At 35.3% G+C, this 14,224-nt stretch overlaps 2 protein-coding genes across 3 annotated transcripts; one reads left to right on the top strand and one right to left on the bottom strand.

Moving 5' to 3' along the window:
- Nucleotides 1-294: 294 nt before the first annotated feature.
- LOC105171936 (uncharacterized) lies at nt 295-4,647 on the top strand. Its single transcript, XM_011093208.3, has 3 exons — nt 295-1,288; nt 3,355-3,897; nt 4,453-4,647. The coding sequence occupies exons 1-3, from the start codon at nt 467-469 to the stop codon at nt 4,552-4,554; spliced, it is 1,467 nt and encodes a 488-aa protein (XP_011091510.1). The 5' UTR covers nt 295-466; the 3' UTR covers nt 4,555-4,647.
- Nucleotides 4,648-7,330: 2,683 nt separating this feature from the next.
- Nucleotides 7,331-13,330, bottom strand: LOC105171937 (protein INVOLVED IN DE NOVO 2). 2 transcript variants are annotated; one of them, XM_011093209.3, is made up of 7 exons: nt 13,089-13,330; nt 11,447-12,379; nt 11,179-11,360; nt 10,496-10,585; nt 10,108-10,395; nt 9,146-9,355; nt 7,331-7,761 (listed from the first exon to the last, which is right to left on the bottom strand). In XM_011093209.3, exons 2-7 carry the CDS (start codon nt 12,363-12,365, stop codon nt 7,525-7,527), a joined length of 1,926 nt encoding a protein of 641 aa, XP_011091511.1. In that variant the 5' UTR covers nt 12,366-12,379; nt 13,089-13,330; the 3' UTR covers nt 7,331-7,524. The 2 variants fall into 2 exon arrangements, with proteins under 2 accessions (XP_011091511.1, XP_020553002.1); XM_020697343.2 differs by lacking the exon at nt 13,089-13,330 and adding an exon at nt 12,771-12,900.
- Between the last annotated feature and the right edge of the window lie 894 nt (nt 13,331-14,224).

Raw genomic sequence — 14,224 nt, 5'->3', positions numbered from 1 at the left:
TGATAATAATATTTCTGTTCTAAAAATTATGATCAATATTATTAGAAGAGTTATTATTTTTTATATTTTAGGGAGGCCAATGCGATTGTTGGTATACTTCGATAGAAAATATAGTTAATCCAAAAAAAATCTTAAAATTCCTGCGTAATATAGGATTTAATATGTTAATTAAATAGAGTGAAGAATTTTGACTGGGAAAATTAAATTAATACCCAGCAGGCAGCAGCAGAGTAACAGCTCCACGTACGAGGAAACCCACATACGTCAAACTGTCGATTTCAGTTGCCCCAAACCCCACTCCCACTCTTCCCATTTATTTCATCCTCACCACCATCCATACGTTCTCTCATCTGGGTCTCCCTCTCCCTCTCTCTCTCTCTCTCTCTCTACACAATAGATTCAATCCCCAGACTCTAGTGGAATTCATCCAATTCCCAGACACAGTGAGAATTCTTGTTAAATAACAATGTGCACGACCCGAGATCATTCGGGTCAAGCCCCGTTTAAGGCCCTGAAGCCTCCCAACCCACCGGATAAAAAAGGCGACGTCCTGACGACGTCGTTGAAGGCTGCTGTTGCCATCATCTTAACCTTCTCAATTTCCCTTGCTCTCTACTTCACCACCCGACCCGTTTTCTTCCGCTGGCCCGACGTCCCCGACCCGGCCCTCTACATGGCCGAGCTCTACTCCGACCACTCCCCTACCAACATCTCCCATATTGCTTTCGGCATCGGCGCCTCCACGGGGACTTGGGAGAAACGCCTCCACTACTCGGATATCTGGTGGAAACCCAACATCACACGCGGCTTCGTCTTCCTGGAGAAGAACCCGGACCCCAGAACCGCGTCCGAAATCCGCCACCGGGTTTCCTCCGACTGGAAGAGATTCAAGCGCTCCGCCGGGTCGGAGTCGGCGGTGAGACTGGCCCGGGTGGTGGTCGATTTGTTCCGTGCCGGGTTGCCCAACGTGAGATGGTTCGTGATGGGGGACGACGACACGGTGTTCTTCCCGGAGAACTTGGTGACGGTGCTGGGGAAGTATGATCACCGGCGGATGGTTTACGTCGGCGGAAACTCCGAGAGCGTGGAACAGGACGTGATGCATGCGTACGATATGGCCTTTGGAGGCGGTGGGTTCGCAATTAGTTATCCATTAGCGGCGCAGCTGGTCAGCTTGATGGACGGTTGCCTGAATAGGTATCACTATTTCTACGGCTCAGATCAGAGGGTGTGGGCTTGTGTAGGGGAACTCGGTGTGGGACTATCTAGAGAACTCGGGTTTCACCAGGTATGCAATTTTTCCTTTCTATTTTCTCTTTCCTTTTTTTTGGTAAATTGACATTATTTCCTTTTCTAATTTATTTATATTTATAACTATATATATATATAGTATGTATTGGCAATGAAATCCACAAAATCCACATCAATATGGTAAAATTAAATAAATGAATATTTTATTGAAATCTAATGAATCCAATGCAATATTCCCACATATATCTTATTAACCACTATTTTTATTTATTTCTAATTTGGATAAATTACATTGACACCCGAAAAGTTAGGTTAAAATACAAAAACTACTCCTATTTTTCTGTGTAAAACTACGCTATAAAATTTAAAATTATAGTTGTAATTATTACATTATTTATTCAAAAGCAAAATTTAAACAAATACTTGGCGAAAAATATTCCACTTATATCCCTCAGGTGCTATAGCTGTAATTTTAAAAATATAAAATATTTATATAATTAGAACTAAAGTATTTCTCTTAAAATATAATAAAAATTAGGGACGGAAACACAATGGGGTGCATATTCTAGATTTTTATACTATTATTATTTAATTAAAAATAAAAATAATTTATCAGAATGGAATAAATATTGATAAAGGAGATATGGTTATTTGAGTAAGAAAATATATTTAAATGTGTTCTAGTTCATGTATATTTTACTAATCAAAATAATTATTTTGAAATTTCATTTTGATTAGACCTCCAAGTACACTTGTTAGACCTTGTATATTTATTTCAAATAGATAATTGATCATAATTTAAATAAATTATTTTTTAATATGCATTATTGATAAATTATGCCTCAAAAGATAAATATATTAGAGAACATTTTAGTTCATACTCATTTTGTCTGCTGGTCTTCATATTAATATATAGTATAGGTTGTATTATATTTATTCAATTAAACAAAAAAATAAAATAATTTATTAACTAATATTAATAAAATAAATTTAACTTCAAATATATACCTACTGTATGAATGTATTTGTTAGAGTATTTGTAATATTAATGTGTATTTATGCTTAATTTTTCAAATAATAGATGAGTATTTGTAATTATATCAAATTTTAAAAGAATTCGTTGCAATTTATTTTTAATAATTCACAATTTTAACAAATTTTTTGATAAATCAAAATTTAATTCTTTTAAATTTTTTATTGTTTTTAAATACTTTTAATTTTATAATAACAAAGAAAAATATATAATATTTTTATTTTTTATAAATAAAAATTTTCGCAAACCCCGCAAGGAATTGTGGACACGTAGGTTGTTCTATTCAAATTCCCCAGACGGAGGGCAGTAGAGTTGGTTAATAGGCATTGGCCGCATAATTCTTGCGGGGAATACGTGGCAGATTTTGTATAGGGCTGTTGTTTATGGGTTTTGCTGTCATCACATGGCTGTACACTTCGAATGACACCTACTCATCTGGGCTCTTGCCACGTTGATGCTTGCTTTTCTTTACAAAAGTCATACTATATTCAATTTATTCTCTGCTAAGGATGTCTTTTAGGGATGCTTTTGTCTAATTAACATTCCTGGTCTTGTCTGCTATTAAAGCATTTCATTTGATTAATCATAAAAGTTTTGGAGGATATCACTATTTTAAAAAAAAAAAAAGAAAAAAATATTAGCGATAAGAAATTAAATAATGTACGAAAATAGTCTAATAGTTTCACTTGGAAAAATTATGTGTTGAGTTTAGCTATATGTTATTAATGGCGTATGAATAGTGAAAAATGTAGAATATAATAGATACGTGATTAATTGCCTGTAGCGATAATTTTATGCGCAACTCGTATCAGTAATAATTAGGTTGTAATACGTTTAGAATTATTGTCGTTTAATATATATCTTTAGTGATAATTTTAGAATCACGATTGATATTTTGTCGCTAATATTATCTTTTAGTCGTGTGGTATGTTAATAAAAATTACTAACCTCTTCTAATTTTGAGGTTGAGATGATATTTAGATGTGTACATGTTCATAATAACATGTCTTAATCGTTTATTATTTTGAAAATGCCGGATTGGATAATCGTCCGGTCTTTTTTATCTCCAGATTGATATTAGAGGCGATCCGTTCGGTCTTCTGGCAGCACATCCGTTGGCACCTCTGGTTTCTCTTCACCACCTTGACTATGTCAAGCCGTTGTTTCCAAACAAAACGCAGCTAGAGTCGTTGCAAGTGTTGATGAAAGCATATGAAGTCGACCCGTCCAGAATCCTACAGCAAAGCTTTTGCTACCAACGCAGGCACAAATGGTCTGTCTCGATTTCATGGGGCTATGTCGTGCAAATATACCCTACCCTGTTGACGGCCAAAGAGTTGGAGATGCCACTGCTGACGTTCCGAACGTGGAGGAGTTGGAAAGAGGGACCGTTCACGTTCAATACCCGTCCGTGGAGCTATGATCCTTGTCAACAGCCAATTATCTTCTATTTGAACTCGGTCAGGGAGGATTCTGCCGGTGATACACTCACAATGTACAGAAAATTTGCTGTTGAGACAGACAAGAAATGTGGCCGGCAGTATGCTTCCGCCATGGCTATTGAAAACATCATCGTCTCAGCACCGAAAATGGATCCGGAAGAGTGGAAACAGGTTTGTCACCATCATCACTGCCTATTTAATTGAGTTAGCTGATACGTCAATCTATTTCTAGAGTTACAACAGTCACTGATTACTCAGATCAGAACAAGTGCATACATCCTTATATTTCTAGAGTAGATTATTAACATCCCTTACGAAGATTACCACATCTTCAAATACTCGACACTTGGAAATCCACCATTGATATAGTGACACCACAAATGACGTACGTGTTAACTATGGGTTTAGCACGATATTAGTGAGTCATTAACTGATAATGAAAAACCACATCATACTTTATAAGAACTTAACCTGCGTTATGCGGAGTTACTCATCATTCAGTTGAAAAAAGCCAAGTCTTATCTTTTCAAAGTGCTCTTCCTCTTGCTCTTGCTTTTGCGACGACCATCAGTAGTGCTTCTTTAGCACTATGGAACGTCGAAGGGGCACATATGTCATTTGAATATTTCCTTTCATCTTTCGGGCTGACATAGACCGGCAGTATTAACTTTTGAAGGTCGAGAACGTCTGAGAAACGACTGACGTTTGCGATTGTTGGGTATGCAGGGGACTAGAAGACAATGCTGTGAGATAAACGGCAGTATATCGCAAGGAACGATGAGGATTAGGATTAGAAGGTGTCAGCAATCGGAGACTGTAACTATATGAGTGGAGCAAACCTGTTTTGACTGAGCTAAATGGTATATATGTTGTGTGAAAAACTCAAGGTATTTATAGATTGAGATTTTTCTTGTTTTTGAAGAGGTATAGAGGTGGATTTGTTGCGGTTTTCTTAGGTAAATACCAGTTTTTATCTTATGCTAAACAAAGATTTGATGTATTCCACTAGGTTTTCCTGCATATTATGAGAAATAAGGAAAGAGTAAGTGAATCGGATTGATTTCGTAACTTTCAAGGGTTAATTATACTTGAATTCTTTTTCAAAATACAAAATTATACTTTCTCTAAAACAAATAGAGCATTACAGTTACACCTTTCCAAGAATTTACCGTTTACACTTTATCTTTTTTTATTATGATTTGTACGAAAAATGCTTAAATTTATATAAATATTTAATTTTATACTTAATTTAATATTCTCATGTATTTGTACTTATAAGAAAAATGAAATGTAATAACGTTAATTTCACTGTATATATATTATAGTTTTTCGGGTGTTGTTAGTATAAAAATGCATATGAAAATTTTTTGGGCATAAAATCAATAAGACCCGAGTATTCTACGAATAGAATTTGGGAAAAATATATAAGTTACAACTACAATATTCAGCAAATTTGAATAAATGATACCCGCCCATCAAATAATCTGACTCCAACTAAAACAGTGAACTGATCAGCAATATTTTAAATTTGGTAAATTGCTCTTTACCCCCTCAAAACATTTAAATTTTGGAGTCTTTCATTTGCTATAACACTTTACATCCGTATAATTACGGTTGACTTTCTTATGTTGACGATTGTCTCTATATTTATATTGTAAAGTCTTTAAATCTCAAAAGTTGTTAGGTTAGCGCTAGCGACAATTCAATATAATTTTTAATACGCATGTTTTAAGTATTTATTTTTGTGGGATAAGGTAAATTTCATTAGTGTAAAAGTGTCTTACGAGTACATCAACAAGAAGGTCCATCGACTCCAACGCTCTTCCAAATTCTATAAAGAACCCAAGAAAATTTGTTCCGGTACTAACCTTTCAACCAGCTCTGGTGATCTTGAGGATCCTGCAAATTTTCCTCCATTACGCTCTTGCCATATATAATACGCAAAGGAAGCTAGCACGCTCCTGTAGGCGTGTTTAGCTATGTGCACCTCCACTTTCGAGTAGCCTAAATCACACCCAATTTCCACTACCCTACTGACGGCCATTGATATTTAATCTAACGTTGAATCACCTTCAAACAGTCTCTTTAGAACCTGCATGGGAAGAACAGGTGGTCATGAAGCTCATCACTAACATCACAAAGCACTCATATCTGACGTGCATTGCGGAGCCAGGGTTTATCCATTGTCAACAGACGCTTCTGGATGGCTAACCACAAGATGAAACTGTTTCGAGGTACATCATGTTAGCGTAGCCCATGCAACCTTGGGAGCTGGAGGATGCGAAAGGTGCAAACTGTAAGCTGTGAAAGTTCTGCCTGTGGGCTTCCACTTGACCAAGTCTTTGCCATGCTGAAGCTGTGGGAGTTCCCCCATGATCTTTGCCATTCTACTGAAAGGGAAGTAGGTGAATCCCATTCTCCTTCTTAGGAAATCGATCGAGATTGGCAAAATTTAAACTATTTATATGACAAGTGCAATATACTAGCAACCAACATAGTTGGCAACGGCACCAAGAACGCAATATGGTGAAGCATTTAGTATTTATTGTTATGTTTTTCTATTACATGATTATGTCATATTTTAATATTATTGATCATATAATTTCCAGTACAAGTGGAAATTGCACCACTGCAAAAGAAAACTGCCCAAATAACAAACAAAACACGGCCATCAAATGCTATTATCTAATAATCTAGAGTCCAACATTACCAAATCCACATTGTGAGTTCGAACAAGATATTTAAGAAAAAGAGTTAATTATACTTAAACCCCCTCTAAAAATATAAAATTATATTTTTTTGTAAAAAAAAAGTTCTAAAAATACTCTTACATCTCTATGAAAATTCATTGTTCACACCAAATTCCTTTTCATCAGGGTTTACAAGGAAAATGCTAATATTAACAAAAAAAAAATTTACATAAAATTTTAATTTTACCATTCATTGAACATTCTCCTGTAATAATTTTATATTTATAAAAAGAAAAATATAATGATTTTAAACCTCACTATATATATGTATATTATATTTGAACTTTTATAAATTATAAATACAAAAATATACAAGAGAATCATGTTAAATGAAGAGTAAAATTAAAAATTTATGTAAATTTTTTTTACTAACATCAATATTTCCCATCCAAATGATAACGGAAGATCAGATATAAACAAAATATTTGGGGGGAAAGAATAATTTCACATTTTAAAAAAGAATCTAAATGAATCAACCTTAATAAAAATAACCATATATCCTTACTTATCTAAAGAATCTAAATGAATTAACCTTAATAAAAATAACCATATATCCTCACTTATCTGTGTTAATTCTCACATAATTAAACTTAATCTTATTGACTATCAATCAAATTTCCACAAAAATAGACCTTGATTCTTGATAATTATCAATCAGCTATAGAGACCTTAATTTACACAAGAAGAGACCTCATTCTTGATAATTGTCGATCAACCATAGAAACCTGAATGCCAAACAAGCACAACACCATCGTTCCTTGCGAGTTTATAAGGTATTATCCCTACTTCCCCATTTTGATTAAAAAAAGAATAGAATAAAAAAGAAAAGAAAAAGAAGCAAAACGAAAATCAGATGAGGAGAATTAAGTAGCTCGGGTTTCATTTACGGCAAGATCATAAAATGTTAGGGCATAGATTCTAAATAGCAACTAGTCTCCCAAACAAGGGTTCATGATTAGAATTCAATTATTTGCTCCCTCCCGCAAACGCTATTAGTACAAGACGCCGAAGACCGGGGCGCACCAGTGACCAGGCTCACTTCCACCCCTCAATCCATTCCCCTCTTCCGCTTTTGGTATCTCCACTGCTTCAGCAGAACTTCAACTCCTTCCTTAAGGGTGGCTCTCCTACCCTCATTGTAGTTCCACAGTTCCGAAATAATGTATCTCCCACTTGGGTTATATTCGTTTATCTCGCACAAAGCTGCTGTCACAGCATTGTAAACTTCATCACCATAATTCTCCTTCAGGTCTCTCAGCTTTTCATCATCTTCCTTTATCACAGCCTGAACCAACAAATTTATAAGATATATTAACCAAGCCTCATAAACCGGAAGACCCAGAAAGCTTTGAAAGATCGATCCAAGTAAGCCTTTTTTTCACAGTAATCCTCATTTTGGTGACACTATATTGGATCAACTTCAACCAAAAATCTCTCACTCAGGAAACATCATTTGAACCAAATGAAAGCATGTTATTCTCTTATGTACATCATTAAGTAGACATTATGAAATGGTAGAGCATAATTTTTTTATCCATTTGCCAAAACTGTTCTCATAATTACCGGTTTATGATGAATCTGCTTATGCCTAATTCAATCAACCTACTACATAGTCATCTTGAATATGCACATCTATTTGCATATTTAATGTCAACCGACTGTATCTTGGCAACCTTACATTTTTATCATGTATAGACAGGATATCCTAAAATCCAAAGTTGGTGTCATTAACCAACAGTTATTATAACTTGCACAAACTTTGACAAGATAAAAAAACCGCCTACTTGAGGATCAGTTTACATTGTGGGAAACAGCTAATGCTGTCATCAGACCAATTAAAGAATTCAAAAGCAAGTAATTAAGACAATATGGAAGATTTAATGAAATGCAGTTGGAGCACATCATGCTGGAAAGCAAATTGAAGAAAACATGGACAAAGGAAAAAAGTTGAAAAGTGTTGGCCATTGGCGTCAGTAATCTGTGGCGGTTATCCAAGCTAAGCACTAGAAGCTTTGAAAGGTTCAAGATGCTTAGTCTAATTGTAGCATTGTAGCAGCTGATCTACTCATTTGCCATCACTAGATTAGGACAACGGTGCCATCAACTATGCTCTATAACACCTTTCCACGCGATCAGGTATTAAGAAGCAACAGATTCAGAGGAAGTTTAAAGGTAAGAAGCAGGTTGTATTCATAGCTAAATACCGTTTGTGGATCTGATTGGCATAAGATTTGGCAAACCCAAGAACCAAGAGAAATTCGAAAGACCCAAGGAAAAGCAGTCATGTCCCAATTTCACTGCAGAAAAATGTTGTCATTACATCCAGACACTAAACCATGTTATTTGAACCCCTGCAGACACCAAAGCATTACCATTTGTTTGTTTTCCAATTCTTGTTTTGCATGGATAGAAAGCAGTGGTGGAACAAATAGAAAAAGAAGACACAATGAACTCAACCTAACAAATATCAGCATCATATTGTCCTCTGCATATTTATAGTAATTCTTTATCATTTGTCCCTGTTTCTAGTTACAAGAACTTTAAAGATGTATGTATTGAACTTCTTAAACTGCATAGTTTCATTGCTGGTATAAGCAAAACAATAATAATAATAATAATAATTAAAAAAAGAACACACAGATCGCTTCATATGTGCTTTAACTACATACCTGATGTTTACCATTAATGCTAACCACTTTTATAGGATGCCATTCAGGATCTCTAAGGTACTCCTCCCACAGTGAGCACAATTCCGTCGCTCTCTCATCTGCTTCAGCCTCGCTGTACTTCCTTTTCATTGCGTCATGAAATGGCTTGCTGTCAAGTTCCCCCATTCTCTTGACACCAATATGACCATTTGTTGACATTTCTTTCAAGCCCTACATAGCAATTGCTTGCCACTCTATAAATTTTGTCCCAAATAAAATCCATGTATCAAATTAAAAGAAAAAGTAAATGGCTAACATGCATGCTTTCATAATGAAAACAGGACCTTTTGTTCATTCCATGGTCAATATTTTGTATGTTAATAGACTAACCCAAGTATCTATCCTCTACCACCCATTTGGGAATATAAATCCAAGATTGAGGTGACCATTACCATAACAAATGTTGAAAAACAAATGATCACATTAGAGGAAGATGAATTCACATGTCACAATATAAGATGTAACTAACCTAGAAATCCGCATAATATTAGTCAAATGATAAGCTTTGAAGCTCATACCTCCAGAGACAAAATTACTCCTTTTTCCATCACAGACATCACAGAAGTTAGGGTAGGTTACCCGAACTTCTCTAGGAGGGGAAGAAAAAAATTGATTAATGAATTCTTATTCATTCATGAGCTTCAGTTTCATTTTGGGGGATTACATTGAACTACTTAAATCTCGATTTGAAACATATACTAGAATGCAGGAACCTTATTTGATGGCGGAGTTGGAGCAATATAGATGAAAAATGTGTAATTTAGTAGCTTGCTCTCTCAATAATCATGACCCAGTAAAGAGCAAATCTTCAGATTATCAAAATCAGTAGCGAATTTAGATGAACTCTAAGCAAAAACAGATTAAATGCCAGATGTGGAGTGAAAAGTCAGTTCCAATGTGTAGAAAACTATTAGAGGACTAACATTAACCAATTCTTTCCGAGCATCCTGGAGTTCATCATTTCGCTTGCGCTCCTGTACAATTAAAGTTTGGTTTAACACCTCCAAATCTTCAAGCTCTCCTTCCTTCTCCCTCAATGCCTTGAGCAGCAAATCCACTTTATTTAACACTTCTAAATCGCCTTCATCTCCCATGTGCTTCATGACATTTAATTTACCTCTCAATTGCTCAATTTCAAGCTGTACTGCTTGCTTTGCATCCAGTTGTTTCTCTAATAAAATGATTCTCTTATGGAGATTCTCCTTTTGTTTCTGAAATCACAAGGTCCGTTATACAGGTCATTATAGTTGTTTGAACTTCATATCTGAAAGTCCAGTCTCTGGTCTAAGGGAAATACGAACAATTAAATACCTTCTGTTCTTCAGCCAGTTTCATTACTTTTTCATCAGCCTTTCTTTGTTCCTCAGCAGCAGCTTGAAGGGAACAATTTTTCACCGCATTCTGGAAGAACAGTCATTTGTAAAAGCTCAATTGCATATGGTTATTGGCTAAGATGGAAAAGCTGAAGATAATATATTGCATAGTGCATGGTGAAAAACACAGTTCATCGTCAAAACAGCTAATTTGCATTCGATATCTATATGGAACATGGATGTAACAATCATGCAGCAGATGCTAATGTAAGCCCATCAGAGAAGGATGGTTGTTGCAGATTAGAATAGCAGCGATGGAATGATGAAAACCTTATTGGACATATTGGGCATGTGACACATGTTTATCAATATATTTACATATCTAGAACAGGGAGCCTAGTCACTTTCATGGAAAATATGAGGGCACCGTAATGAATATGCTTTGCAGTCTAGGATCCCTCAACTATTGACATATACCATATTAAAGTAGATCAGTTGGTACATAAAAGAGAAAACAAAGGAGAGAGGGTAGCTCTTCCCATTTGCAACTTCAACAGCATTAAGCCATCAGTACATGCTAATGGCTTGTGCTCCAGGACTGGGAATACTTCTTTCTAGTAAACTGGTCTAAGCCAAAGTAACATAACATGCAAATTAAACACCTAATAATGATATGAGAACCTGTTCAAGGTCTTCAGACAGCTTTTTTCTCTCAATTTCGTTGTGTGTCTCCCGTTTCATCAGTTCTTGACCCCGGAACTCAAGATCTCTCTTTTGAGTTTCCAATTGAAGTTTCAGCTTCTCATGGTCGTTGAATATCTTCTTGAAATGATCTCTGGCACTAGACTCAATCTTTTTTATCTCTGATCGACACAAAAGAGTATATCAGGTTAAAAGTAAATCCAATTAGATTTATTTGGGTCACATCTAAACCTAGGACATAACAAACCTTCATTATAAGCTTGATGCAGGTTATCCTTTTCCATGATCAACTGGAGTAGAGAGCTTTCAGTCTCCTTGAATTTATTCTCCATCTCCAGCAAGTGCATTTTCTTTGCCTCAATAACATTTGTTAAATTACCTACGAGCTTGTTAGTCTTTCTAGCTTCCTCTTCCATGATATCTGATATGGTTCTAAGATCTCCAATCTTGCGAAGATTTTCTCCAACAATGTTATTAGAATTATAATCATCTGCGCGAGCAACCCATGCATAAAGATCTGACTTCATTCCATTCTTTGCCAGCCAATTTTTCTGACCATGATGATTAGCCTCATAAAATTTCTCAAAAGACATGGCGTTGGTGAATCCAGACCAATCCTTTTGAAATTCAACAATAGCAGTTCCGGAATGGCCTTGGTAATTCCACAAAGGTCGCACTCTAGTTGGATTAAATCCTCTTCTTGTCAACTGATCCCTCAATTTACTACCACTCTCTCCCACATAACGACCATCCTTAAAGTCAGTAGGAATGTTGACAACAATACCAATCCATGGCCAGACAAACAGCTCATCACGGTCTTGGTCTGCAAGAGCATCTACCTCAGCAGAAGGCTTTGACGGACCAGCATCAACAGCTGTATCATTTTCCAAGTACTTTGCGAGGGCGAGATGATTTGCCTTGTCTCTTGCAGTTCTTTTATGTGAACTGCAACTGCCAATCGCACTTGCATGCTGCAAGAGTTCCTTGTACTGAAAATCTCTCTTTCTTTTCTTAGGGCAGTAGGGGCAAGTATAAGCTTGATCGGATATTTTCACCTGGTGCTTACCACTCTTCAGTTCTTCATAAGCCTTCTCCTGGTAATCCTCAGTTTCAGAATCACTAATGTCAGTCTCCTCTCCAGAACTATGCTCCGCTGAACTACCCATACGTCTCGATCTCACTGAAAATGAAGCATGTCGATCAAATTCCAGCCATAAGAATATCCCTAATGCCAAACCACTAGAAAACTGTTTTAAATCAATGGATCATTTCATTTAACATTAAAAGGAAAAGTTGCACCTCAATTCCAGAAGATAAGCCTATGAAACCAGAATCATGAGAATTACATACTTGTGTCCCATACAACCATATTGAAACATAGATATCTACATGAAATTTTACCATGCATAAGCTAAAACTCGGAAAGAATGAAAATTCTCGCAGAGAAGACTCTAAAAATCTACAAAAAAAAAAAACTCCTTGACACTGAGCCCATTTTTTCACTGTTTGTAAGGTAAGTTTCAATTACATTATAAAAAAGATAATGCAACCCCCATTCATATCTTCTTTACCTTTGAATTCTCCAATTTTGAAGCGAACTCAGACAAAACTCAACATGCATTTCCCAAACGAAATTACCACAAATTACAGAACTCGAGATCTGAGCTTAATTTGGCACAACCCCACCGCATCACACTACACGTACATAAAAATAATTGAGCTTCTTACGATTTTTCAGCTCAAACAGAAATGGCTGACGCAAATTCGAAGATGAAGCAAGCAAATACAACAACCGCGGAAAAAAATGAAAACCAAATTCACACAGAGTGCAGAATAAAACGCAGGAAAAACAAAAAATGAAATGTGAATTTGACGGAAAATCAACTCACGCAGTCAGAAACTGGAGCAATTACGAATCTCCAACGCGAAGAACTAATCTCGTTAGGTGAGAAAGAAGAGCAAATTGTATGTGAGGAAGAGAGTGGAATTAATAAATTGTGGGGTGGGATTGTGATGGCACAGAGTTTGAGTCAAAGTAAAAAGTGGAGGTTTGGGGTTTCACGAGCACTTAAAACTGAGCAATGAGCAGAGGAGAGGTACTCCAGACGGGGTGTGAGAGTGTGACTTCACGATGTCTCGGGTGCGGTGACGTTTTATAATGTTTACCAAACTTAAATTTAACACAGTAGAAATAACTTACACTGTACTGGAGAATTATTCGGCAAGAAAATAGATTGGGTTTTTGTGAATAAGTTTGAAATTATGAAATTCGAATTTTAGTAAAGTGTGAATATTTGTCTCATTTTATATAAATTATTATAATTTATTTATTATTTTTAGTTATATTAAATTATTTATTGAATTGAGTATTGCTTATTAGATGAATTATTATAATTTATTAACTGTTATTAATAAATAAAGAAAATATGGGGATAGGTTCGGGTTAAATTTGGACCCACTCTATTTGGGACGGATTTTAAAGTCTTATTCGGGTTTTGAGGTGGATCTCAATTTTTATTGTTTTGATCCGAAACCATCCCGATCTAGCTTATTTAAATTTTTTATAGGTTTTTTTGGATATTTATATATATTTATATAAATATATTTACACACGTATGCCCAACAATATGGTTATTTTATATACTTACATATTACACATAAACATAATTATTGTGTTTGGTTTTGATTTTGGCCCATCTTTGACATGGACCAAAATATACACTATGTGTGGCCTGTTTTATGTTGCCAGCTTTAGGTATATTTTGCATTATTTTAAAACAATATTTTGATTTTTTTTTATCCAAAAAATATACATATACATATAAATATATACATATACATTTTCATACATACACATATAAATATACATTTTCATACATATACATATAAATATATAAAAGAGACATAATTTGACAATGAACAGTATTTTTTGTCTCCCACTACCCAGCATCAAACATACCATACTTATTTTATATTATCTCCAGAAACAAATCCAAATATACACAATATGTCTAACTTATACTTA

This window comes from Sesamum indicum, linkage group LG10 (genome assembly GCF_026168435.1).
Source record: "Sesamum indicum cultivar Baizhima isolate 11 linkage group LG10, ASM2616843v1, whole genome shotgun sequence".
Taxonomy (NCBI): Eukaryota; Viridiplantae; Streptophyta; class Magnoliopsida; order Lamiales; family Pedaliaceae; genus Sesamum; species Sesamum indicum.
Note: the sequence above shows the minus strand (reverse complement) of the source record. Positions and strands in the feature narration are given on the sequence as shown.